Genomic DNA, 27917 nt, shown 5'->3' on the forward strand with positions numbered 1-27917 from the left:
TAAGTATCATCACAAGCGATATTATCATCTACAAAGACATTCAATTATAAGGATGAAAAGATTTTTAAAAAATATCATTCCTAGGATCAATTAGTCCTGGCTATCTGTTATGTAAATAAGGGAAACCTGCCATTAACGAAGTTATATTTGGTCTTTCGGAAAAGGAAAAGAGTAAGTTAATGGATAAGGCTCACATAGATCTAAAATAACCAAGGAGACCTCACATTAGAACAGACTGATTACTGGGAAGTTTTGCATATAATTCTTCTGTAACCGACACAATTTTTTTCCATTTAATAATTTTTGGCAATAATGTCAAATACTTTAAACCACCCCACTCACCTGACTCACACGAGTATACGGTGGTTAATAACCACCCCAGATGTCTTAGGGGGACTAGAACTCACCAAGTCCTTCTTCAGTATGAATGTGTCTTAAATGTATCCTTTTGTAAGGTTACATTTTCAATTTTTAAAGGCAGGGCTCTGTATTCACTTTTGAAATCAGACATAAATATTAGATTAGGAAAATAAAACTGCGATAATTCTATTAAGCTGAGCTAATTTTAGGAGAGCAAATCTTACTTAAAAGTACCTTTACAATAAAATGTGAGGTAACACGGCGGCACCCAGGAACCAATGATTTTACAACTCCCACAATCCCCAAATTACTTAAGAAAAGAACGTTCTGGAGGGGATTGTGCTAAGTGAAATAAGTCAGAGGAAGACAAATACCATATGAGGAAGACAAATACCGTATGACTTCACATCTATGTGAAATCTAAACAAAACACAGATTCTAAAATGCAGAGAACATAGTCGTGGTTGCCGGAGTGGGAGAGGGTGGGGACAGGCAAAATAAAGGAGATTAAGAAGAAAGAAAGAAAAAAAGAACATTCTGATAGTACAGAGATGGGAAAAAAGGATGAAAAGTATCTTGAAGAAACAGTATCCTTAGGACATAAGACTTTTTCTTGTTCAAATCCTTAAAAATGTAATTTTCTTATCTTTATACATTTGGAAGATTTCCTCTTAAATACCGGTGGTGGTCAGGGGGACAGCCATAGAACCAAGGGTAAGGAAGACTAAGGCTTAAAAGGGTTCCGTCAGAAAGATGACAAAGTCTGTACTTGTTACTGGTAAAGCAGGTTAATGATTCAAGTAGGGAAAGCCTATACAGCTGGAGATTTCAATTTATGGTTAGAGTTTAGAAATGACAGCGGAGCATTTTCCGGACCTATTAAAACTTTTTGTATTAGGAAACTTACATATAAGAAAAAGACAAGGACTACCCAGATTTTATGATTTAAAAGTGGTGGAAATAAATTGATGAAATTTGCCTGCACAGTAATGTATTTATGACATACTTCTGATACCTAAAACCAAACCAGTTAAAATACAAGAGTAAGAATTAAAAGCAGCCCCTCTCCCATGCACTGAACAACAAACAAAAGTCTTTCTGTATCTTAGCTTCTGTGGTCTTCACTGGAAAAGAAATGAGAACAAACTGTACAAAACCATCTTTTTACATAGAAGTATGAACAATGAATATGCTCTAACAGTTCTGACCATAAATTACCAAGTAGGTATTTTTTGAAACAAGCACACCATCAAAGCATTAAGACAGCATCAACCAAGTATGAAGAGTTAATACGAGGAGTGCCCAGGTGGCTCAGTCAGTTGAGCATCACTCTCGGTTTCGGCTCAGATCATGACCTCAGGGTCGTGGGATCGAGTCCCACGTCTGGCTCCGTGCTCAGCAGGGAATCTCCTTTAGATTCTCTCTCTCTCCCTCTCTGCCCCCAGCCTTCCCTCCCCACTGTACCCCGCTCTCTCTCTCAAATAAATAAAATCTTAAGAGTCAATACAAATGCGCTTGTATTTGGTGCAAATTTAATTTTATTAAACCTTACAATGAATGTTGTGGCGTATCATTTTCCATTATGTGACAATTTATTGGCTGGCATCTGAATACAGTACTTCTGAAAAATACACAATGGGGAGTGACAAAAGGGAGGAACTAGTTGTTTAGTGATATATATGAAGGCGGGGGGGGGAAGAAAAGAAAAATGAAAAAAGGATGACGACCAATTAGTCTCTTCAGGATCTAACTCTAAAATGGTTAAATTCCAAGCAATAACGCTGCTGTCGCAGTATGCAAAAATATGGTATTATCATCTCGTCTGGCCCCCACAATTCTGATAATTACAAGGATCGTTTTACCTGTAAAAGTGAACCTAAGGTTTCAGCTGGGTGATTTAAAGAGCAACCTTTTCGTATAGAATTTAGAGTCTTCCCAAGTCACAGTAGATGGGGGGGGGGGGTTCTAAAATATTATACATTAAGGGAGTCGCTGTACAAGTCAGCAATCACTTAACTTCAAAATCAGAATGGGCACCAAGTTTATTTTTTGCTGATTTGGGTTTTTTACGCCCCTGTCAGGTTTATGGGTAAGAAAAAGGACTCTTTTTTAAAATCTAGAATCCACTTGTCTTTATAAAGTAGACTGGTATCTAAACTGAGTAAAATGACCATTTCTGTTCCAGGAATGATCAATAGAGGAACATCTAAAATTCAGCAGGCCTTACGAGGCATTTTTACAGAAACATAATCAAAATTTATCAACTCCAGCCTACAAGTAGCTCATTAAGTATTAGAGTACTCACTTGTGGTTAAAAAAAAGTAACACATGGACGTATCTTAATTCAGTCAACAATAATTTTGAGAATACTTTCTGACAAAGGCCTTAACAGTGTCTGAGGTCACGTTTATTAACCAACCTCCTCCAAAATAAAATCATGGACAATCTTGAGCTATCAAACAATTTGTCAAGAGCTCCTAACAGCGTTTGGGGAGATGGCAAACAGAGGAGAATTGTATCCTAACTGAAATAAGGCATTTTAGTTCTCGAGACTGAAGAACAGTTTTATGCAATCAATCTTTAGCGGTGGAAGATACGCCATGTGAAGAAATCCTCAGCTGCCCTGGAGTTGTTGGATTTAGGTTCACCCGTCAGGTAGTGTGAGGTGTGCCTTACCAAACTCTTCTCCCCGCCCACGAAAGGAAGGGGTAATATTAAATCACTGAAAAATCCAGTTGCTCTTTTACCCCCAAATTACTGAGATCTACTAGTGTCGATTTACTGCACATACAGTTTCCTTTAAAAAAAAAAAAAAAAAAAGCTCATGCATACGTACCACAAGGTTAGAGGCAAATGATTTCAAAATGTTGATGTCTGCTATTTCTAGAATGTGTGTCTAAATCACAAACGGGTTAATCTATGTGGTAGCTCAAACGTTCCACCAAATTTCCCCATGGTAAAGACGGGTTTTAAAGCCTCTTCATCCAAAGGCTGGAGAGTGACCATGACCCGTTATCTCCCATTCACCCTTTTCGACGGTGAAATTCCATTCCCAACCTAGTAAAATAAGTGTATCTTTTAAAAAAGAAATTAAACCTCAATTACTTAACCAGAAAGTAAGTCTAATGCTTTTTATATTTACTACTATTCATCACGAGTTTTTGTTTTGTTTTGTCGACTGAATAAAGATGAAATAAATCTAAGCTGATTCTTTGCAGTGATGACTCTGTAAATACCATGACATCAACCCTCAGGATAAAATGCGAGCAAAAACCCAAGTGGATCCAGCTCATTCAACTCACAGGTACACTTGAATTTTTTTTTTCCTCAAACAAATAAGGAGCTTTTTATTCAGAACAATTTCGTTAAGACATTTGCAGGGCAAATGTGCCATCATAAATTTTATTCTGAATAACAATAAAGTGCTGAAGGATAATTACCTGAATCTTTTTTTTTTTTTTTTAGTACTTTTCACTTGATCTTTTCTTAAAAGAGCCCTTTCTGTGGCATTAGAGAAGCTGTGTGGAAGAAAAAAACCAAACCAAACCAATAACAAAACAAAACAAAAAACCATACAGAAAGAAAAGCAGAGCAAAGCTAACTTCCAGTAAGGGGACAGGAAGCACTGCAACCTTTTGTGTTTATTAACTAGGGTGCCGAATAACTGAGACCAAAGTAATTCATGCAAGTTATCTTGAAAGGAAGGACACTGTTACTGACCTTGGATACTATGGCAGTAAATTGCATACAAAAATACCTTAATTATCCTAGATGCCTAGATCGGGCTCAGCAAGCATCATGCCCCTGACATGCTGTAGCTCTTTTTGTAACTAAAAGTGATCAATCGCTGAATAGTTCAACGGGACTCATTAAAGCTGTGTGATCAACTTTGAGGTTAAATTGAAGCGAATTCTCTAACACCTAATCACATCATCAGCACAAGCAGGACAACGCTATATAGCAGCATGAAAGGTGGGTCACTTTGTAGATTCTTCCTTTTACTGCATGATATATTAAGATGACAGACCTAAATTTCAACTGGGTTAATGAGTTAGAAGAGATCTGTTTCCCAAATTTAGCACACAATAATTTCAGTGGATTGGAGAGAAAAACCTCAGAAGAAGAAGAAGAAAAACCAAACAAACAGAAAAGCCTGAGCTCAGGTAGCTAAGCTGTAAGCTCTAAAAAATTGTCATGCTACAAAGAGTACTACTTTCAAAAAAATGAACTTTGTAACAAACGTAACAGTGTTTTGAATTGAAGTTGACCAACTGCTGCATAGAAAAATGTGCTAACATACAACAGTCAAGTTTAAGCCGGTGCATAGAGGAGATAAAGCACTTATGGTAATTGCAAATGGTAACAGGTCCATAAAGGGTGTACAACCTAGCATGGGTCCGTAAGGGGGAAAAAACCGGTAAGTAGAAATAGGAAATAAATCAAGAGGAAAGAGGGAAGAAGCTTAGACAAGAGAAGGAAGAAGCGGCGGGGTGGGGGGGAGAAAGAAAGAAAGAAAGACCTTCAATTGTATAAAATTCACAAACCAGTAAAGTATAAAGACACCACTGAGAAACGGTGACCTCTGTCCCAAACACCCAACAGCAAACAGAACTGGAACAGATAAGCCTTTGGCAGACAATTTTAGAAATTCGAATAGGACATTACATTTCTCAATAATTCACAAACAATATATTATATGGTATATTTATATTAAATACTGGGAAACCAATCCTGGAAAGTTGATGCTTCTAATGCTTTAGCCAATGACAGCACGAGGACATCAAGCTAAGTGAATGCTGGTGTTCTCACAACAGTGCTCACGTATGAGGCAACTGTCAGCGATCCGTGCTTTCAAGAGTGCGACGCGACAGTCAGATTATCATCTGTGAAGTGAAACAAAGGTCTCTAGCTTTTCTGGGATATGCCCTTTATAATATATTCTATGATTCACAATGACACGAGCAGCAAGACACTGCAGGGTGGTATGATTTATGGGCTGGATCAAATTTTTAGCGATTTCCTTCTCATCCAGCAAGTCACTAGCAGTCTGCTTGTGCAAGTTTGTGGCATCAAAATGTGCACCTGATTTGATAAGGAGATTCATGATGTCGGGATGGTTGTTCAGAGCAGCGACGTGCAGGGGGCTGTTGTCGTCGGAGTCTCTGACGTTCACGTCAGCGCCACACTCGATCAGTATGGCCGTGACTTGCAGGGACGGGAATTTACACACGGGGTACCGCCCTACACAGGTGGTATTCTTGTCCACAGCCAGATGAAGCGGGCTGAAGTTGTTCTTCCCCCTTGGATGCAGCTTAAGAAACCTGTAGATAGTCTGCTTTTTGAAATGGTCCTGTTCTAGAGTACAAGGAACTTTTTCTAACAAGCAAATCAAGTGCAAAATAATGGAAAGAGCTTTATTTAACTGTAACGGGTCAGCCGGACACTGAGTTTGTTTGATAGCTCGCTCTATTTCAAGGACACTTTTGCACAGGATGCCCATAAGATCGTCAAACGTAACGGTGGTGCCCAGCAGGCCTTTAGCCCTATCTTGGAGCATAAACGAGAACAGTTCTGCAAAAGATAACAAGCTGCTGGCAGTCATGGGGCTTAAAGGATCCAAATTGTTCTGCTGCATATCCAAAGCATACTTCCAGAGGTTGATGCATCGTTTGAAATTTCCAGAGTCTGCATAGACAGCGCCTCTGTATCGAATATAATAAGAGGTATCAGGATGAGAAGGACCAAGAATACGTTCTCTAATTAATAGGGCCTGCATTCTCATCTCATCAGGGTCAGCGATAAGGCCTTCTAGTTCTTCTGCACTGTTCACCTCCTTGGCATAATCATAAGCCATTATTAGCGTCTGTGGTACCGGTTTGCTAATTATATTAGTCCTATCACTGTACCTCATGTTCATTGCCTTTTTCCAGTATTTCAAGGCCCCAAGCAGATCCCTCTTTTTGTCTACAAATGTAGCTCCAAGAAGCTCTAGAGCATTGATCCGTTCTGTCTTGCTGGTCTGTGCATGGTGAGTCAGAAAATCCACAATATTTGTGTGACCAGTAACACTCGCTGAGAGAAGGGGAGTCATCCCATAACCATCCTTTTCCATCTTGGCACAATACATAAGAAGCATCTTCATGATGTCCAAACTCCCAGATTCTGCGCAATCATGCAATGCAGTATTACCTTAAGGAGAGGAAAAAAAGAGATAACATATTTTGAGGGACCAGGAGACAATGTAGTACATGTACGTAGCCTAGGAACCTCACGAAAAGCTGGCGGCTCCAGGCTGACCTTAATGGGACATACTTTAATTTGAATATAAATGAGAAAAGAAAACAATCCTCGGCACTTAAAACTAGTGTGACCCACTGCAGGGGTTAAATAAATACTTGTTAAGTTTGTTGAATAAATGACCAAATTAGGCATGAAAAGATCATCAAAGTCACTAATGAAATTCAAAATGAATCCACAGCCTCTTGGGTTTTTTCAATAGCATTTGCAAGTGCATATTCTATGACTAAAAAGCGATGAAATGCAATCAACCAGCTAGTCAGCTTTGCAGCCAGTCACTTAAACTTTCTGGGTCAGCTTCCACATTTATAAGCGAGAAATCTAATCTAGAACATCTAAGATTCTCCAGTTTGAGTCTAACAGGAGTCAGAAATTATTTTTTCCATATTTCTGATTGCCAAATAAACTTCAGCTGTCTTAGTCAAAATTCTCGGTGACAAAGTACTTTTCCTCAGAAAGCTCCCAGGAGAAAAACAAGTCCAGTAAAATGTGAAAAAACACGTGGGTGGTTCAACTGGAAATTTAAAAGGAGCCATCTGAAGTGTCCTTTTGTAAGGGATTATTTCCCATTGTAATTTAATTTTTAAATATTCTCTGAAGATGTACTAAATGTTCCAGTGCTGTCTTGTTCTTCCCACACGTGGATTCAAATGGACAACAGACACCGGCACATCTGGAAAAGCCCGTATGCAACATATGAAGACATGACAGCCACACAGGTATTTTAGCGGCCAAAGTTTAATGCCAAACATCTCACTACTTATCATAACAAAAATTATCACACGGACCTTTGATATTTACCTACGGTGTTTACAGAAAACTTCCACAGTGAGTCACTGGAGGCGCGGGTGCAGCGAAGAGTTACCGGAGCTGGTGACACCGGTAGGTATCCTTAGAAAGAGCTGCCTGCCCAGGGCCGGCCCTCGGCTGACATTGGAGAACTTGCCTGTTCAGAAAACTTGCCCTCCACGGTAAGGGGGGCTCACTGTCTGTATGAACAATACAGTTTGTGCTGAATACCTGCTTTCTTTCTGGGAGTCTGGAATTTGGGGTATCTCAGGAAAGGGTGCCTCCGTGAACGGCATCCAATAAAAACCCTGGGCTCCGAGTCTCCTAATGGGTTTCCCTGGGCAGAAACTGCTCTGTGTCCCCTGTTATGAGGAGACGGCGTAAAAAAGCCTGCACACAAGATTCCTCTAGGCCCCCACCTGTGCCTTTCCCCTTTAGGATCCAGCCACACGTCCTTATCACACCACTGTAATAAATGTTAGCCATGATTACCATTCTATGCTGACTCACCTCCAGATACGGGGAAGGCCTTGGGGGACTCCTGACACAGCATGGATATTGGAAAGTAGTTTAAACCTGAACCCTTCCCATAACAAATCTGTAACTAAAATTCGAAAGAGCCAGTTATTACACACTTGGACTTGAATCTCTCCACAGGTTCATCCTGTTTAGTCTTCCATGACACCTACAGGAAGTACATGATTACCTGCATACATTTATTCTGACTCAGGATTTCAAAGGTCTATAATGGAATGGTGTCTGATGGAATGTTTTAGCAATGTGTCTGTAACCAAGCACTGAGAGAGCCCGGAACTGCTGCCTACTAATACTAATGTTCATTCATTCACAGTAATTTCAAGTAAACAGAGCTATTACTAAATGTATTTTTAAGATTAAGAATTTCAGATTAAGAATCTGAATTCTAAAAGAATCTGAAATCTAAAATCTTTCAGATTAAGAATCGCTTTTCCTCTAAGAAAGAGACAATATAAGAGAAATAGGAGGTTTAGATGGCATTCTTCTCCCTTTGGTCACATAAAATCAAGAGTAAGAATGCAAGAGAAGCCAGTTTTTTAATTAACCGAACTGCTGTATCAGAATACACCAAACACGGTGGGGGGGTGGGGTGGGGAATTTTTTTTTTTGTTTTGTTTTTTTAATAAAAAAACCTATAGAATAGTTTCACATCTAGTAATGGCAGAAGTGATATGATCACCCTCCCCGGTAATAACTTAAAAAGCTGAAAAATTTATTTTTAAAAATCTGTTTGCTAGCATGTAAAGAGCTAAAAAGAGGACAACATCCAGAAGAAGAAAGAAAATCAGAGAGGTCCAGAATTTAGGGAAGCTTCCCTCATGGCCTCTTCTGATTCTGGAAGCAGCAGTGAAAACACTTGAGTGGACCTTCTGACAGCTGAGCAGGGCTGGAAGAAAAAACTAGAGTCCAGAACCCACGAAGAGGGGACCCTGAAACCGCCCACACACTCTTGAGTTAAAGCTCGGAAGGGCTGCACCGCGTACTTAAAGACAAACTACAAACAGACCAGCAATTGGAGGAACCAAAATCCAATTTAAGATCATGTCAACACTGAACTAAGGAAATTCAGGATTGCTAGTGAAAGCAGTCAAAAGCCAAAAGCAAATACAAATACCATTTACAGAAAATATTATCTAGATACTATCTATTTACTAGGGCCCAAATTAGTTTTCATATTCTTTATACCTAATGTTTGGTATCCAATCAAAGGAACCGCAACACAAAACCAAAGGAAATAAGAGCTGATGGAAAAGCCCAACAGAAGATCCTGCTCACACAGTCATCAGACACAGACTTTAAAACAGTAATTATGCTGAGCAAAGTAAGAGAGATTAAAAAACAATTCTGAGAATTAGACAGAAAACTGGAAACTACAAAAAGGAACAAGATGGATGTTCTAGAACTGAAAACCTCAGTGGGTGGCTTTCCAAGCAGATTACGCATAGCTGAACAGAGAAGGAGTGACTGGAAAAATCAGTGAGATGAAAACACAAAGAAAGAAGCATGGGGGTGACAGGCTGGCAAAGTGGAGACACTGAGAGACCGAGGGAACGACATCAGGGGGTTAACACTCTTAAAGCCAGAATTCTAGAGGAAGAAAACGGGCCCAAAGCAATACATAAAAAGATAAAGTCTGAGAATTTTCTGAAGCTGGTAAAGTCTTATAAACGTAGTAAGTCTTAGAAACACCAAGAAATTGAAATACAAAGAAAGTTCCCCAGAGGCACACTCCAGCGAAACTGCTGAGCACTCAGGCAAAGAGAAAAATTTCACAAACAAGGAAAAGGTGGAAATGACCTGCACAAGCGCAAGAGTTCGGCTGACGGCAAAGCTCTCACCAGGAACAGGAAGCCGGAGGACAACAGAATGGTATCTGTATCTTGAAAGCACTCAAGGAAAATAACTGCCAACTGAGAATTTTATACCCAGAGCAAGAATCAGTGTGAATGCAGGACTGTTTGAGGTGAGAACAGAAAGAGAAAACCCATTATTACTGGCAAACCTAGTACTACAGGGTGTTCTCCAGGCAAAATGAGGATAAGCCACATGGAAGCATAGAGATACAGACATAAGCCTCAACAAGAAGGATAAATTTGGGAGAAATACCGACTTCGAAAATAACAAGTGTCTCGCAGGGCTTGAAATACATACAGAAGTCAAATGTGTGATAGCAAGAGCATAAAAGTAATGAGGGCAATTGGAATTAAAGTATTCTAAAGATTTTTGCATTGCTTCGACAGAGGTAAACTCAGAAATTTACGTTATTCCTTTGGTAAGTCGAAGCAGTACAGTAACCACTAAAATAACAGAGGGTATGCATCTTATTACTACATACTCTCTAATACAGAGAGAAAAATGAAGTAAGAAAAAAATAATTCAAATGCAGACAAAAAAAAATGAGAGACAAAGAACACAAACCAGGTAGGACAAATAAAAATCGGAAAGTAGGAGAGTAAAACCCAAATATATCAGTAATTACATTAAATGCAAGCAAACTAAACATTCCCATTAAAAGACACAAACTGTCAAACTGAAAATAGAAATATGTAAAACTCAACTACATGCTGCTTACAGGAGACACAACCTTCGGTACAGGGACAGAAAAAAGGCTGAAGTGAAAAAAATTATACCCTATGCAAAAAGGAACCCTAAATAAGAAAGCTGTCTGATATTAAGCTATCAGACTAAGGAGACGTTAAGGTAAAAAGCATGGTTAGAGATAAAGGGAAACATTTTACAAGGATATAAAATCCAAAGAACATAAAGATACAGTATTTCCAAATTTGTTTTTACCTAAAAACATAGGTTTGAATTATATAGAGCAAAAATCAACAGAACTCCGAGGAAAATCAGACAAACCCACCAGCACCAGACACTTGAGCCGCCTTTCTCAGGAAGAGAAGAACAAAACCAATATGGGGAGAGAAGATTTGAACACAATGAACAAACTTGATTTAACTGAGGAATATAAAGGAACACTGGACTTAACACCTATGGAATACCATTTTCTTTCAAGGATATAGGAAAGAAGACACACACTGACCACATTCTGGCCATAAAGTGAGACTCACAGAAACAGCAAGGGACGGATATCACTGATTGTCTTCTAAGTCCACAGTGCAAGTTAGAAATCACTCACACACACCCCCACACATACCAACAGCAAGAACAAAACACTAGAAAAACCTCCACAGACTTGAAAATTTAAATACATACTGCTAAATAACCTATGTGTCAAAGAAACCCCAATGGAAAAACAGAAAATATTTGTAACCGGATGAAAATGAAAACCTTAAGTAACAAATCCTGCGGGATGTGGCTGAAACTGTGCTTCTAGGTGCACCCTAGAAAAGAAAGGCTTTAAAAAGATGGCTCAGTTTTCATCTCAAGAAAGTAAAGGAGAAAAACAGTAAATGAGACCCAGAGAAAGTTGAAGCGAATCATAAAAGCAGAGATTAATGGAGAAGAAAAAGGTATCCGGGGCGGGGGCGGGCGCAGAATGGGGAGGAAGGGAGTTAAAATAGCCATTCACTCAATAAATCCAGTTCCGGGGGGGGGGGGAAAAAGTATCCATATGTTAGCACACCATTTTTCTCTTTTCCTGAATCTGATGTATTAGCGGTTGCCCCCTCGTAATCTTATATTCATAACTAGGCAAAGCAGAGAAAATACTTACTCTACAAACAAAAAGCAGGGAAACTGGTAGTAAAACAAAAACCCATGTCTCCCAATTGCCACTGCAGTGTACTGTACATTCCTGGGGTCATATTTTAGATGCTAGTCATACTAGAATCTGATGAGTAAGTTCTATCTAATACAAGCCAAACCTCATAATGGAACTCCACCGATCACGTTACTTTCCAACTCAAAACCTTTCATGTTTCCACAGTTGAAAACTTTTAAGATGACTTTCAAAATTCCACAACACTGATTCTCAAAGCACTATCTGTGTGAGGCAGGAGGGCAAAGAGGAAAAGAAATCCAGAGTTTCAGAAAACGTTATGTGAAGTAAAGCTTAATCTTGGTTAGTGGGAACACACACAAGGTACACTATGAGAAACGGATCTGAAAAGACTGAGATCTTATATTTGCCTACCCTACTTGTCCAGCCTCATTTTTCATGTCCAACGTGAATGCTGCACTGTGAATCTTGCCAGGAGCTGGCCAACTTTTTCTATAAAGCGCTCGATGGTATTTTTAGGTCTTGCAAGCCATAATGTCCCCGCTGTAACCACTCAACTCTGCCATGGCCAGAAGTAACCGTTGGCAATGCATTCAATGTATGGAGATGGTCTTGTTCTAACAAAACTTGACTTACGGACACTGAAATAGGGCTTTCAGGGCATCTTCATGTGTCATAAAGTATTATTCTTCATTCAATTTTTTTTCCCAACCATTAAAACATAACATCTTTGCTGTCAGGCAGCACAAAAACAGGAGGTGGACAGGCTTTGACGCCTGGGCCCTAGTTTGCCAACACCTTCTCCGGGACATTGCCAGTACCTGCAGTTCACATGGCGGAGACCCTACTTACACTTCCCGTCACTCCATCCTAAGTGTCCCTCCGGGCACGGGGGACAAGCCTGCTCACTTCAACCTCCACACCTCTGCGCTTCGTTTTTCTGTAATACACTCTTTCTTCTTTACCATTTTAACTTCTTGTCCCTCAAGTTCCAACAGCAACATCAGCCACCTAAAGAGACTTGCTTGTTGATACCACACCAACTTGTCATTTTGAGGCTGCCTGGTGAATAAATGTGTCACTCTTCCTGGTGGGTATTCCTATTACATGAACTAATATGATATTATGTAATACCTTACAATAGGTACAATGTTACTGCCACAAACATCAGTTTTCTTACCTAAACGGTCTATTCCTAAAGGACACAGATTCTATATATTTCCTTTATATCCCAACTAGCAGTTAGCACACTGCTAAGGTTAAGGTAAGAGCCTTAAATTGTTAATACTTGATTATCAGAAAAAGTGATTCAAACTTAGCTTCTGAGGATAAAATAAGTTTAAAAAGCAAAGTCTTAGGAGAGAGATCGTAACTCCTCTAACAAGTATATGACCATCACACTTTCATGCCCTCGAAGCCCTCAAAAAGTGCTTCTGAATTATAGCCTAGATCTTGACTCCACAAAGTTTAGAAAAGAGAAGCTTCAAAAACAAACAAAAAGCTTAATTTTAAAGCAACTATAATTTTTGTCTCAGGTCCAAGTCTCTCTATATAGATTGCTTTGACAAAGTTGTAATCAGTCCATATACAACTGTTACCTGCTTTTCTCACACATCTTGGTCATTTTCTCCTGGTAAGTGACCAGTACGTAGTCTACATGAACTCCACAGATACTACATCATCATTCTTAATGGCTTTATGGTAGAAGTTCCAGTAAAGAGGCATGTCCACGTTCACATAAACACTTCCCTGGCTGATGGATATCTGCACTGCTTCAGAATTTTCGCTTTTTTAAAATTAATGCCTGGGCGCCTGGGTGGCTCAGTTGGTTAAGCAACTGCCTTCGGCTCAGGTCATGATCCTGGAGTCCTGGGATCGAGTCCCGCATCAGGCTCCCTGCTCAGCGGGGAGTCTGCTTCTCCCTCTGACCCTCTTCCCTCTTGTGTTCTCTATCTCTCATTCTCTCTCTCTCAAATAAATAAATAAAATCTTTAAAATTAATGCCTAAAAACCTATAAGGACAGATAATAGGTGACTGCCAGGGGGTGGATTCTGGGAGAAGAGCTGACTACAAAGGGGCATGAAAAACTTTCTGTTCTATCTTTATTGGACTGCTGGATAAACTACAGAACTTATACAACTATATACTAAAAAGGATGGATTTTATTGTGTGTAAATTATACTTCAATAATTAAAGGACAAAAAAATTAATGCCTAATTTAAAACAGAATCACAAGTATGTGAGAGCTTAAGATACATCTCTAATTCATTCCAAAGGAATTAGACAATCTTTTAAAAGATCCACTTTTATAGTATTCTTTCTGGCACTAGAATTAATTTTGAATTTTAATTTATATTACTTCTGTACCTAGGTATATAGGACATTTTTCCATGTCTATTCACAAACTTTATTTTTACAAGTCTATTCATGTTCCAGTTTCTGGAATTATTAGTCTGACTTTATTCATCTTATAAAATGATCATCAGCTATCTGCTGTATTTGCTCTATTAACAGTTTCATTCAAGAGAGCTATGCTTTCAAGATGAAATGCAAGTTCTTGTGAAAACATAAAACAAGGTGAATTTAAAAATCAAGTTACTATGTTCTTGTGGCCAGTGTGTGCTAAGTTACATGCCAAAGACCAATAAAATCATATATAATTTTTGCTAGGTAACATCAGTGATTTAGACTTTTGGTGCATAACATCATATGCCAAATACTACTGAATATTCAACTCAAGCATTTTCCCTCAGTTATGTGCCTCTGTGTTTCCATAATACAATGGAAGATTTGGAATCTCTACCTCATAATGTCTTAATTTTGTATCCTCAGAGTGAGAAAGACAATTAAAAATAGAACACAAAGTTCAAAAATACTACCAGGCATCTCAGATGAAATCAAGGCTATTTAGCACTGAAATATAATTCACCTTTAAAGGAAAAAAAAGGAAGAAAATAAACACTGTATTATACAATTCTCAGTGTCTGACTCAGAACATGTTCATTTGGAGAAAAAATAAAATTTCTGACACTGAATTCATTATGGAAAATTCTCATGATTTCTCAAAAGATATGTTTGTTAAATGGACATTTAAAAATCAAGCTAGGGTGCCTGGGTGGCTCAGTTGGTTAAGCGACTGCCTTCAGCTCAGGTCATGATCCTGGAGTCCCAGGATCGAGCCCCGCATCGGGCTCCCTGCTCAGCGGGAAGCCTGCTTCTCCCTCTCCCACTCCCCCTGCTTGTGTTCCTGCTCTCGCTGTGTCTGTCAAATAAATAAATAAAATCTTTAAAAATAAATAAATAAAAATCAAGCTAATGGTCCTTAAAGTGTTAATTTAGTTAAAGTATTTATACAGAAAGTTAAAATAGTATGATCTAAATATATTAATTTTCAACTATGTAACTTAACCTTGAAATAGTGCTAAGAATAAAAAGTAGCCATATTCGTTGAGATGCTTCGGGGATGGATACTAAGGGAAGGAAATGATGCAAGTGTTCAAGCACAAAAACATGGTCACCAGAGGGGAGGTGGGTGGGGGATGGGGGAAGCAGATGGTAGGGATTAAGCAGTGCACCTGTGATGAGCACCAGGTGATGTTTTTAAAGTGTTGAATCACTGTATTGTACGAATACTACATTGTATGTTTATAATGGAATTAAAATAAAAAACTTAGTAAAACAACAAACAAAAAACATGGTAGTATTTCTCAAGAAGACCTATCTAAAAGTACCAATCTTAGTTGCTGTTAATTCTAAAGAGACCTCTAATCTTTTGATAGCAGGCATATAAAAGATAGGGATTCGTGTAAGTGCCTAAAAAAGGGGTAAGATTTTCCTAAAATAAGTAATCCCAAAACATACCAGTATTTTGAGTAATAACTAGTTGGAGCCCTTAGAGTGCCCTCGCTCCAAACCAGATGTTTGGGTTTGACTAAATAATAAGTAAGTGATTGTTTGCATGAGATTGTTACCAATCAACTAACGACTTAAATCATACAAGAACTTCAACACAGAATTTATAAATATCTCAATGTGGGTAAGATTACTTAAGAGTCTCCAGGATTAGAATTAAGTCCGTTTCAAACCACTCCCAATTTCCATTTTTAATGAAACAAAAATGTTCTCACAAGGGCTGTAAAATATTTTACAAATACAAAATGTCTACTATAAAGTGCTTTTTCTAGAAATATCAATTCAACAGATTCTGCTATTTTGTAAAGTCCTCACATGGTTCAAGTTTTGTGTGTGTTTGTTTTAGTCAAATACAGTTGTGCTTCTCAAACTTTAATGTACACAGTCACCAGAGGATCACAGTAAAATGTGGATTCTGATTCAACTGATCTAGGGTGGATCCAAGGGAAGCCTATGCTGCTGGTCTTTGCTACTTTGAGCAGTAAGGAAATAGAGGAAGAATCTTACTTTCTTGTTTGCTATATAGGTATCTGCCATAAAGCTTAATATCTAATAGTTATATCAAGTCATATGAAGATAAGCTGAAAAGAAGGGTTAGGTCACAGCCCTGTTTTACGCCACACAGAAAATGAAACTCCACCATTCCTCTTTACGCTAAATGAAAACATTAGATGTCAGAGCAGGAAAAGGGTGTGCTGCACCACTAGATTACACAGTCTGACCCACAGAAACATTTCTGTCTATGTAGGAAAGGGTATCAGTAAACTCTGCAGTGTTTTCTTAACAATTTTCTTGTTTAAGTCAAATCTAAGTGATCTATAGTTGAATATTTCAAAAATTAGCTTGTAAAATAAAATCCAAGTTGCTGTGACCAATACCATCAAAAGAGTGAAAAAAACAACGTAAACTGGTGCAACCACTGGGGACAAGAGTCTGGAGGTTCCTCAGAAAGTTAAAAACAGAAATACCACACAACCCAGTGATTCTGTGTTTACCCAAAGAAAACAAAAACACTAATTCGAAAAGATACATGCAACCCCTATGTTTATGGCAGTATTATGTATAACAGCCAACCTAAGTGTCCACTGACAGATGAACGGATAAAGAAAATGTGGTGTGTGTATATAGACAATGGGTTAATACTCAACTATAAAGAAGAATGAAATCTTGCCATTTGTGACACATGGATGGGCCAAAAGGTATTACGGTAAGTGAAGTAAGTCAGATGAGCAAAAAACAAATATATGGTTTCGCCTATATGTGCAATCTAAAAAACCAAATGACCAACCAAACCAAAACAGAAACTCGTAAACCACCAGAGGACTGGTGGTTTCCAGAGGCAGGGTGTGAGAGAGGATGGGTGAAATAGGTGAGGGAGATTAACAGGTAAAAACTTCCAGTTATAAAATAAGTCATAAGGATGAAGAGTACAGCACAGGGAATACAGCCAATAATACTGTAATAACATGGTATGGTGACAGATGGTGACTGCACTCATTATGGTGAGCACTGCATATGTTTAACTCAAATTACTACATTGTATACCTGAAACTAATACAATATTGTGTGTCAACTAGACTTCAATCAAAAGGAAGGAAGGAAAAGAAATGGGAGAGACATTTTATAATCACCTCAGTTTTTACCAAAAAAAATTAAGTTTGTGACCAGTACTCATTTCACTTGTTCCTCTTCTTTTTACTGGTGTATCTGACTCCCTTTCTGTTACTCTTAACTTCCCTTGTTTCCTTGGAAAAAAAAAACAAAAACTAAATTTACTTGAAAAAAGAAAGTGAAAGAACAATCTATAGAATGGAAGAAAATATTTGCAAATCATATATCTGATAAAGGACTTGTATTCAGAATATAAAAATTACTCTTACAACTCAGTAATAAAACAATAACCCAATTTTAAACCGTGCAAACAATATGAAGAGACTTCTCCAAAGAAGATAAACAAATGGCCAATAAGCACATGAAGAGATGCTGAACATCATAGCACTGAAGAAATAAAAATCAAAACCACAATGAGATACCACTTCACACCAAGATGGCTATCTCAAAAAAGAAGAGTAATAACAAATGTTTGTGAGGATGTGGAAAAACTGGAACTCTCCTACACTTCTGACAGGATGTAAAATGGTACAGTTGAGCTGTTCCTTAAAAGGTTACACAGAGTTGCCATGTGACCCAGCAATTCCACTCCTCCATCTCTGTCCCAGAGAAATGAAAACTTACACGCACACAAGAACTTGTACATGAATATTCGTAACAGCCTTATTCTAAGAGCCAAAAAGGAGAACCGATCCAAATGCCCACTAACTGATAAATGGATAAATGTGGTCTATCTACACAAGGGATTATACAATAAAGAGACTAAAGCAATAAAAAGAAATAAAAGTACTGACATGTGCTACAAAATGAATGAGCCTGGAAAACATCACACTAAGGGAAAGAAGCACACCACAAAAGACCACGTGTTATGCTTCCATTTATTACGAAATGTCCAGAACAGGCAAATGCATAGGGACAGAAAGATTAGCCGCTGCCAAAGGTTACTGCCTCCAGGGTGGGAGAGGAGGGGGAATGAGAGTAAGTATTACTGCATATGGGTTTTGCAGGGAGGAGGTTGTGGCAAGAGCCACACAATGCTGTGAACATACACTGATGTGAACACTTAAATGGGTGAATGGTATGTGAACTGTGTCTCAAAGAGGTTTTAAAAATCAAAGTACTTGTGTTTCTGGTAGAAGTGTAAGTTTTGACCTTTAGAAGCAGCAATTAAAGGGTCTCTTACTGTAACAGATTTGCTGGAAATGCACAAAAATAATTCTCACCTCTCCTCTTTAGCCTACTGTGCTTGCCATCCATTCTTCTTCAACTTTGTAGCTGGGACTTGTAAGAGGCCCACGTCCAAAGATGGGGAGGGGCCTGCGATTCAACTGCAGAACAATGCTGATCCCAAGTATTTTATTCCTGGAATAACTAAATGGTATGGATTAAGGGAAGAAGTGAGAAGGGGTAGAGAGAAACACTTCAGGATATCCAAGGAGCACTAGAAGGTTCCTCCACTTAGGATGTTTCCCTTAGCCTTGTATATTCTAACTCTAGAGATACTCAAGGACAGGAGTTCAAAAAAAAGGAATCAGAACAGAATCAAATACAAACTGTGCCAAGGTTACCATGTGCCTTCCTTTCATTAATTGTATAAGGCACTGAGTTCGGAGCATATGGAAATTTAACAACACAGGCCCTTGAAGCTCACAACAAGGTTAAACGCTAAAAACATCTGCATCCAGAGGTTAGATGAATTCTTATGACTCAAAGGGAAATCAGAAAGTGCCTAGGAGATGGGTCCTGACATCTAGCGGAATTTTAAGGCTAAGAGGAACTGAGCTAAGGGATCAGGACCAAAGCAACCAGTATTAGTGTAATTGGGTGAAAATTACACAATGTCAAAACATCAACATTATAATTCAGACTTCATTAAAATTCCCTTTCCGGCCGTTGTTCTTCCCCAAGCGTGGGGGACAAAGGGAAGAAAGATGTTTTTGGCAAATCTGCAACCCCTCCCCCCCATGACTTCTTTACCTGGGCCTTTCCCCACCTCTATCTTCCACCACATACATTCCTGATGTCTCAATAGCATACGTCTCCAGAATGCCAAGGGCTTCCGGAATTGTGTTTTAAAGAAACAACTGTGTAATCTAGGAAAATCTGATAAAGATGAACTCAGCGAGGGAACCACTCATACCCAATGGTCAATAAGTAAAACAGCCTCTGTCTTAAGTTCGTGCGGCTGAAAGGGCAGGCGAGTTCAGGATCTACTTATTTTCTCCACTTCAGTTCAATTGTGAGTATTCACGTTCAAAATCCAATCTCCAGGCCTAGAGGAACACGATGAGTACTTCCCCACTGCACTCAATCTACACACTTTCTACCCTGGGGACACGGAGAAGCGTGCCAGGGGACACAGAGGGAAAAGACGAACACGCACAACTTGCAGGAGCAACCTGATGAGGTGGGATTAAAATGTTAATGAATTCAACCAGTAAGTCATTTAAACATTATTACTAAATCAAAACAAACACAGATACACCACAGAAGAGAAGGAAGTTTTAAGTCCCTCCCTCTAAATCTTGGAAAGTAGGTGTGTGGAGGTTGACCAGCAGCTGAGTAGAACACTGGAAAGTCAAGAAAGAATGGACAACTTCTGCTTCCAACACACAGAAAGTCAAGTATAGTAGAAGAGCTTACTGACAGGACAAGGGTCATTTTCTTTGTCCCTGATCTTAACACCAACCGTTCTTAATTTACAGGGGAGATTTTCTTACCTGAGATTCCTTTGCACTTACAGTGCTTAAAAAAAAAAAATGGGATTTCTTTCTTTTTCACATTTTCTTGACTGAAATACATCTCTCCCCTAAAATGCCTATACTATGGGAGACAAGTGATATAACATGCCTGGGGTTTGCTTTAAACTACTGCAGAAAACAAAAGGAGAGGAGAGAGAAATATATTTTTTAAAACCTTGGCAAATGTGGATAACTGTTGAAGCAAGGTGATAAGTACACAGTGGTTCGAGTCATATTCTTCTCTCCACTTACACAGAAATTAGAAAATTTCCATAATAAAAAGGCAGATAAATTGCCTGAACTAGCTCTCTCTCCAACCCTTTGAAAGCCAGCTCTACTTATGAGCCTACATGAATTTCTCCCATTTCTGGAGTTCTATCTGTACTGCTCATTTTTCATAATTATGGTCTTCATTTCTTACTTCACGTCTTCATGTATGGATTTATTTCCGTAGTGAAAGAACAACAAAACAGTGCTTGCCATCAGGGAGTTTATAATCCTTTCTCTCTTAAATCCAACCTCTTTCATTCAACAAACTTCATTTACCAAATACCCACTATGAACCAGACACTGTCTAACACCACATGGATACAAACACCAGGCCTCTAGCCTTAAAGAGCTCACAATGTAATAGAATTAGAATGCAGTTAGGTGGGTTCCCCCTGGCAAAAAAATCCCAGTTATTTCTCAGCTGAAAACTTTTCACTAGCTTACCTCTGCATAGAGAATCAAACTCCTTTTCCTAGAAGTCAATGTCCTTTATAATCTAGTCCTGAGTGCCCTTTGGTCCAAATATGCCTACTTTTCCACTTCCTGGATCCTCCAACGTTCTCAATGTGCCTTTCCTTATGCCATTTCCTAAGTAAGCCTTTAAAACTATCAAATGCACTCTACGGATCTGAACCCTGACAATCCTTTCAAGGCCCAGTTCAATGTCTCCATGAAGAGCACACTCCTAAAACCCATCAGCAGAGATTCACACTATTCCTTTAGCAGTTAACAAATGCAACGTCCTTATCTTCTCATAAGCCTCCACAATGTCCAACACAATGTCTTGCCTACAGAAAATGCACGGTGATTATCTTATTACCAATTTACCTAATTACCTTTAGGTATTTAAACAGACTAACCCATGCAGGAGCACAGCCTGCCTCTTAGGGCCAGTCTCCCCAAACCCAACTCAGAGAAGTTCTTCTACTGGTCTGTAGTACTCAAATCACTGCCCAGTGGTATCTGCATGTAAAAGCAGAACTGAAGGGCTAACGTAACTTTACCAGAGATCCTATTCTGAATCCAACAATAACATTTAAAAAAAAAAAAAAGAGAGAGAGAGGGAAAACAAAGCAAGCCAAAGATGACAGTAACCATGAAGTGCTGAAGTCAATGTGGTGGCTCTATGGGCTTGTCTAATCACTTCTGATTTGGGGTCTACGGTTTTAAATAGCAACCCACTCTCCTGCTGCAAAAATCAACTGCTGTGTTAAACTGGAGAAGTATTCCTAAATATCTCAAAGTTTTTCTCCTCTTTGTGAATGCCATGAGAAAACAAAGAACCCACCGTCCCCGCAGGTAATGAGCTGGTCAGTGATTAAGTATTTCCAAGAATCAAATACAAGAAAGCACTCACTGTTGCTGCACTTAGCCTACTATGGTTTAAGTACCTACATTCGAACCTGTCTCTCCGACCGAACCATGAGCTCAAGAGCAAGGAGTCAAGGACTGGAAAGGCTGTCTTACTCAGCTCTGGATATCCTAAAGTCTAACAGCCTGGTACACTGAGGGACTCAGGAAGTGCTCTCTGAGAGAATTAGAGAATGAATTCCACCGTTGGCTAAAATCTGTTCGAAATGCCAACAGCCTGTTAAAAAGTCATGGGGGAAAAAAAGTTAAAATAGTATATTTAAATGCCAACTGCCTGTTAAAAAGTAATGGAATGTAGAAGTCACGTGCATTTGATGTTTAAGCAGACTGAGCATAATCTACTGGCGGTTTCTTCCTTCACAACAATTTCCAACAGCTGACATATACCATTCCCTAAGAAACTATTCCATTTTATCCCAATCTCATCACTCTTTTCTACTACTTCTTGGATAGGGCGAAAACGTGTGTGTGTGGGGGGGGAATCCTTTCTTGATGCTCTATCAGATAGATCCTTTGCCAGTGTTCCTGCCTCAGTTTCAATTGGTTCTTGCTTTTTTATTATGCACCGACCCATAAAAAAAATCTAGAGCCAGTGAGAGAGTGATTATCAAAGAATGGAAGTTTCGGGATCAGAGTGGGGGAGGGTGCATATACACTTTAATCTGCCCCCAATTTAATTAAGAGTCACTGTCAAAATTAAAAGGGACCATAATAGGTAAAAAGCACTGCACACATACACACACACATATTTACATACACAGATATATGATATATATTTGTAGGTATACAAAACTGACACTATCTGAAAACAATTTTTGGTATAAAACTGTTTTCTCATGTTACGTGTAATTTTTTTGAAAGGCACAAGTACTAGATACTGATACAGGGGGTGGGGTGGAAGGACTCTAAAATTAGATCATTTGACCAAAAACAACTCTAGAATTAGATCATCTGACCACATCCTCACATACAAGGCCGTATGATGATGGTGATAAAAGGAACATTCTTCTGAAAAAGCAAAGGTAATCGAGTTAGATACCTTTCAGTTCATCAGGGGAAAATGATCACAGGAATATGAGCTACTTATAGTACAGCTCTCGCACACATTCTATCTCCAGAAGACTATACAAAGCAACTTTGAAAACCATAAGGGAAACAGTACCACTACTACTCATCTCTCCAGTGACCTAAGAGTTCAAAACAACTTCACTTAAATATGTAAGTTCGACAATCTATATGTTGAATGAATAAAAAGCCCAAAACAAAGAAACAGAAAATCCGACAAGCCTAAACAAACAGCCATCCATACCTTCTAACACTTTCTCTGCTAGTTATGATTTCAAAGCATTCCTGATAATAACATGGTCACATAAACAGTAACTGTTCTCTTAAAACAGCATTCTTTCAAGGAATGAATGTTTAAAACAAACAAAAATGTCACGCTGTCTTCTAAGCCAACAACCCACCTCAAAGAGATAATCAGGAACAAATGAAAAAAATGTCTAAGAAAGAAGGTCTACAGAAACATTTTGTCTCCTACTGAAAAACCAGAAGCAACAGAAAACTCCATTAGGAGAGTAGGCAGCTTGAAATTAAAGGGCTGTAATTAATGCCATTAAAGATATTACTGATTAAGCTAAAAAAAAGGTTAAAAAAGAGCATATAAAATAAAATTACATACATCTATGTATATAATAAATTCAGAAATATCTTTGGGACGATTATCTCTTAAGTGGCATTTTGTGAGATTTTTATATTTTCTCTGAAAAAAAAATTTACAGAAAATCACAATGAGCCTGTATCATTTTATATCAAACCTTTCAAAAAAAAAAAAAAAAGACCATACTAATTTCAGTAAAATCTGTCCAATAACTACGTACTGTCCCATAATGGTGTGGTTTAGCCTCCCTGAAAGGCAATCAGACACCATCACAATGATAAATGCACACTTTGATTCAGCAATCCCACTTACAGGTATCTATCCTACAGCTATTCTCACCCAAGTGTGCAAAGACACACTTTTGTTCAAGAATATTTACAGAAGCACTGCTTGCACTGGATGTGACCTAACTGTCCATCAACAGGGCCTAGATAAATTATGTAGATTCATACAATGAAATACTGTGCAGCCGCCACACAGAATGAGGCAGTTCTGTGTGTTGGAGTTGAATGACATCCAAGATAATTTAAGGTTTAAAAAAAAAAAACAAAACAAAAAACCAGTATGTATCAACTAACAGAAGGGAAAGGGGAAGGAAGAGACATAGACAAGTGTACCTGTGTTTGCACAGACCATCTCCAGGACACACAAAACCCCGTAAATAGCGCTTATAAATAGTAGCTTGCCAGTGGGCTGGAGGTCTAGAAATCAGGGGTGGTAAGATTTTTTCATTGTGAACATGGTCAATCAATTTGCATTGTTTGAATTTTCTTTTTTTACATACAGGTAGGCTACTTTTAACAGTTTTTTTTTTTTAAATGGGGCAGCAAATTACTTGTGCTGTTGTATAAATAAATATGAAGGGGAAAAAAGGGTTTCCAAGTATCAAAATATGTGACCAAAACAGCTGTTTTTAAAAGTCTCAAAAACAAAATTCTCAACTATCATTTTCTGCTTTAGGCTTATTACAATCCCTGAAAATTACACCCAACAGTAAACCTGAGCTCTTCTTTTGGACAAAGGTGTTTACACTGTTGCTAGCCAACAAATCCAAGTCTGTCTAACCTAGTCCTTGTTTTGCTCTCAGGATTGCAGCAGTTTTTAAAATCTCTTTTCTCTCTTGCTATTTTTAATACATGTTCTATGTGAAAGGTTTTTCTATTGGCCACACAATAAACAGAGAATAAGGGAACAGATTTTCTCCTTTTCAACTGGTATTAATCCTTCCAGGTCAGTGTGGCCTGGCCTTCCCCGACAGAATAACAAACGAAATGCCTAGCTAAGTCACATAAGACAATCACTCACTAAATATAGTAGTTTCTACTCCACCGGTGTTCTTAAAAAAACAAAACAAAACAAAAAAACACCAAAGCTGAGAAAAAAACATTACATTGAAGTATATTCTCAAGTGGATTCAATGCAAGCCTAAGGGCTCAGATCAACTGCCACTAACATCCCCTGTAACTCTGGGGAACCCAGGGATTGGAAGGGACTCCAAATCAGAGACAGAAAATGCCCCTTAACATCGTGACTGAGGTCTTTGTATCACACTTGTTCAACATATTCTCAAATACCGGAGACACGACCAACAAGGGTATGCTGGAAGGGACGCCTCATCAAAACAGGTCTGTCAGTGTTGGCTGACTCAGCAGCCACTGGTTAAAGTTAGGTACCAGACTTCCTGAAAATAATGATAAACACTTAGAAAGCAGAAATGAAGAAGGTGAACTCACCTTTAACGCTTTTTCTATTAACATCTGCCCCCTTTTCAAGTAAATACTGAGCAATCTCTTTGTGTCCTTTGTAACACGAAATCATCAAGCACGTATGCCCATGTCGGTTGGAAACTTCCAAGTCAGCTTTGTGTTCCACAAGGTACTTCACTATTTCCAAATGGCCATCGAAACAGGCAGCTCGAAGAGGAGTGGAATTGGTTAAAGTTGTGTTGTTGACAGACGCTCCATGATTTAACAAAGACTGCACCACCTTCAGATGTCCCGCGGCAGAGGCAGCCCACAGCGGGGGAGCCCCCTCGATGGTTTCGCCGTCAAAATTGACCGAGCCCCCCACTTCTATGGAGGCACTGCACTGCTCTAGGAGGAACTCCACCATGTCAAGGTGCCCATACCTGGCGGCCATCAGGAGTGGCGTGGCTCCATTTGTTTTTTCAGAGATCAAGGAGGAAACCTCCTCTTTGGATTTGCTTGCCAACAACTTGGTGAGAAGCCGGAGTTTGCCATCCCGAGCTGCGTTAAAGACTGCTGTCTTTAGATCCATTTATGTCCAGTTGAGAGGCTGCGCTTTTCTTTACCCTTCAAAGCAAAACTCCCCAGCTTAACTCTATCGACACAGGCAAGAGTTACAGGAACCAAAGTTCAATGTTAATCACTGCACCTCAAACGGATATAAAACCACGGAGAGTCTGTTGTCTTGCTGCCTTCCAACATCTGACAACCGGAGCACCGAACTAGAAAAAGGAAAAGGCAAAGTAGCAGTTTTGAATTTCCCAAAGGTAAAGGCAAAAACACTATCTAGGTTTTCTTAATTTCTACTCCTAGGCGGCGGGGGTTGGCGGGGGGCGGCATACTTTAGGGACTACTCAAGCCACCCAAACACGGTGGGAAAGAATACAAAAAGGTGCACACCGACCCCAAACGTTTTGGTGGCAGGCCGTTTCTTTTCTGTACACGGTAAACTGAAACACTACAGGCAACTGGTTTTCTCGCCTCCCTAACCAGCCTAGCTTTGTTCTAGTTTTTGCTTTGCACACGCCCAGGGAGAGTACAACCGAAAGAGGCAAGAGACGCGCGGGTTCAGAAATGTTTCTCTCTCTCCCATCTGCAGAGAGCGAGCCAAGGGCGCGAAGGCCTCGCGGTGCCCAGAATGGGTTTCGAGAAGGAACAAAAAGGTCGGACACAGCAAACCGCGGCCAGCTAACGCCAAAGCCCTCGCCCTAAAGCTTCTCTTTCCTTTAAAACTACTCGAGGCTCTCAGGAAATCCGGCCGCCTTGTAGCGAACTTCGCCCGCCCCATTTTGATGGCCCCCCCCGCCCCCTCCCCGCCAGGGATCGCAGGTTCCTCCGACCACCGTCGCCCCCTCCATAACCTTCACCGCCACCTTCTCCAGACCCGGGCGGTCCCTCCCCGAGCGACCACGACCCCTGCCCGGGCGGCCGCCAAGCCTGGGGCCTCCAGCCCTGCGGCCGCCTTCCTCTGCCGGGGGCTCCCTCCTTCCCCTTCCCGCCAGGGCCTCCCCGCGGGCGCCTCAGGCCGCAGCCTGGGCTCCGGCGGGCCCCCCGCCGCCGCCACTACCTGCCCGGGGGCTGGTCCTCTCCGCCGCCGCTGGCCGCTCGGGCTCGGGCCGCCCCCCTTAAATGGAAACCGTTGTCCGCGCCGCCGCCCGGGCCGGCCTGCTCCGCCTGCAGCCGCACAGCTCCTCCATGCCCCGCGCCCCACAGGAATGAATCCGGCCGCGCCGTTCGCCCCGCCCCGCCACGCCGAGCCGCCTCCCGCCCTCCCTGTCTGCGCGGGCTACAGCAGCTGCAGCGGATGCCGGGGCGGATGGTGTAATGGGCTGCGGGCCGGGGGCCGGACAAGCCTGAGCGAGGTTTCACATCACTGACGCGGCAGCCGCGCCATTGGGCCGGGGGAAGGCGGCGGTCGCCGCGAGCAACCGCGTAGGGGCGGGGCGGGGCGGGGCGGGGCCGCAGGGGGCGGGGCCGCGAGCCCGGCGGAGGACGCACCAGCGTGAGGCACGCCGCGGGGCGGGGCGCCACGAGGGGGCGGGGCCACGCCGCAAACGGGGCGACCCGGGTCCGTGGCGGTGGCGGTGCGAGTATCTCGCGGGCTTCTCCGCTCCCGCTTGCCCGCGCCTATTTCGGGAGGCCGGTTTGCGGGATCTTCGGGTCCCACGGCCAGAACTTCCAGAAGGGTGGTGGCTGTTATTACTCCCTCGCACCCATAAATACTCTCGGACTACCCTCCTCTCTCCTTTTGGTGGAAATACACCGAGCGCTTAGATCTTGGAAAAACAAAACGAGAAAAACACTAGAAACAAATTTGAGAAAAAAGATTCGTTTAGGAGGCTGCCAATCATGACTTGTTCTTTTTTTTAAATAAGGACTCTACAGAGTAAAAATTTACGAAAAGTGGTAATATTTCAGAGCCGCGTAAGTCAACAAGGTCGAGCTCCTGAACTCTTCCAACGTTATAAAACCAGGAAATGAAAGAAAGCTAAAACGTTAATATGAATAAAGAGTATATCATAGAGCAGGAAGGAAACTTACCAAATTTATGACGTTAAGACATGGGATGTATTAAACCAGCTTGAAGAAGAGTGTAAGCACGTTTGGGGAATGACGCCCATAGTGAATCGTGTTGAGAAAATAGTGTTTGAAAAACTGATCATCCATCTCTTGAAAGCTTTATTTTGGGGAACTTAAACTTGCACCCAACTCCTTGGGTACCACTGGGGAAAAAGAGAATATTAGACAGATTATCTGACCCCAGCCTCACAAAGGTAATCATTATTTTAAAAGACATTTCACACAGATCACAACTTCATTTTTGCTTATTGACTCACAGTGTTGTCGAGAAATTTATGTAGTGTTGTAGTTGATGTAGTTTTGCGTAATTGAAGTCCTGATTTTCATACAACTACATATTTTGCTTTTTTCCCTTACCATA

The 27917-nt window shown here is 40.3% G+C and overlaps 1 protein-coding gene across 1 annotated transcript; it reads right to left on the bottom strand.

Annotated features, from left to right (window-relative positions):
- Nucleotides 1-1875: 1875 nt before the first annotated feature.
- On the bottom strand, nt 1876-26846 carry FEM1C (fem-1 homolog C). The gene is made up of 3 exons (XM_028092634.2): nt 26544-26846; nt 24965-25698; nt 1876-6549 (listed from the first exon to the last, which is right to left on the bottom strand). The coding sequence occupies exons 2-3, from the start codon at nt 25506-25508 to the stop codon at nt 5240-5242; spliced, it is 1854 nt and encodes a 617-aa protein (XP_027948435.1). The 5' UTR covers nt 25509-25698; nt 26544-26846; the 3' UTR covers nt 1876-5239.
- Nucleotides 26847-27917: the final 1071 nt, after the last annotated feature.

Source organism: Eumetopias jubatus, unplaced genomic scaffold (genome assembly GCF_037043125.1).
Source record: "Eumetopias jubatus isolate StellerSeaLion01/CBP00866 unplaced genomic scaffold, mEumJub1_p1.0 scaffold_5, whole genome shotgun sequence".
In the NCBI taxonomy this organism is placed as follows: domain Eukaryota; kingdom Metazoa; phylum Chordata; class Mammalia; order Carnivora; family Otariidae; genus Eumetopias; species Eumetopias jubatus.

What these genes read in the sequence shown, in the direction of transcription:
- FEM1C (XM_028092634.2), bottom strand. Translation starts at nt 25,508, where the DNA reads ATGGATCTAAAGACAGCAGTCTTTAACGCAGCTCGGGATGGCAAACTC. An exon ending in TAATAGAAAAAGCGTTAAAG is followed by an intron (nt 6,550 to 24,964) that starts GTGAGTTCACCT and finishes CCTCTCCTTAAG; the next exon opens with GTAATACTGCATTGCATGAT.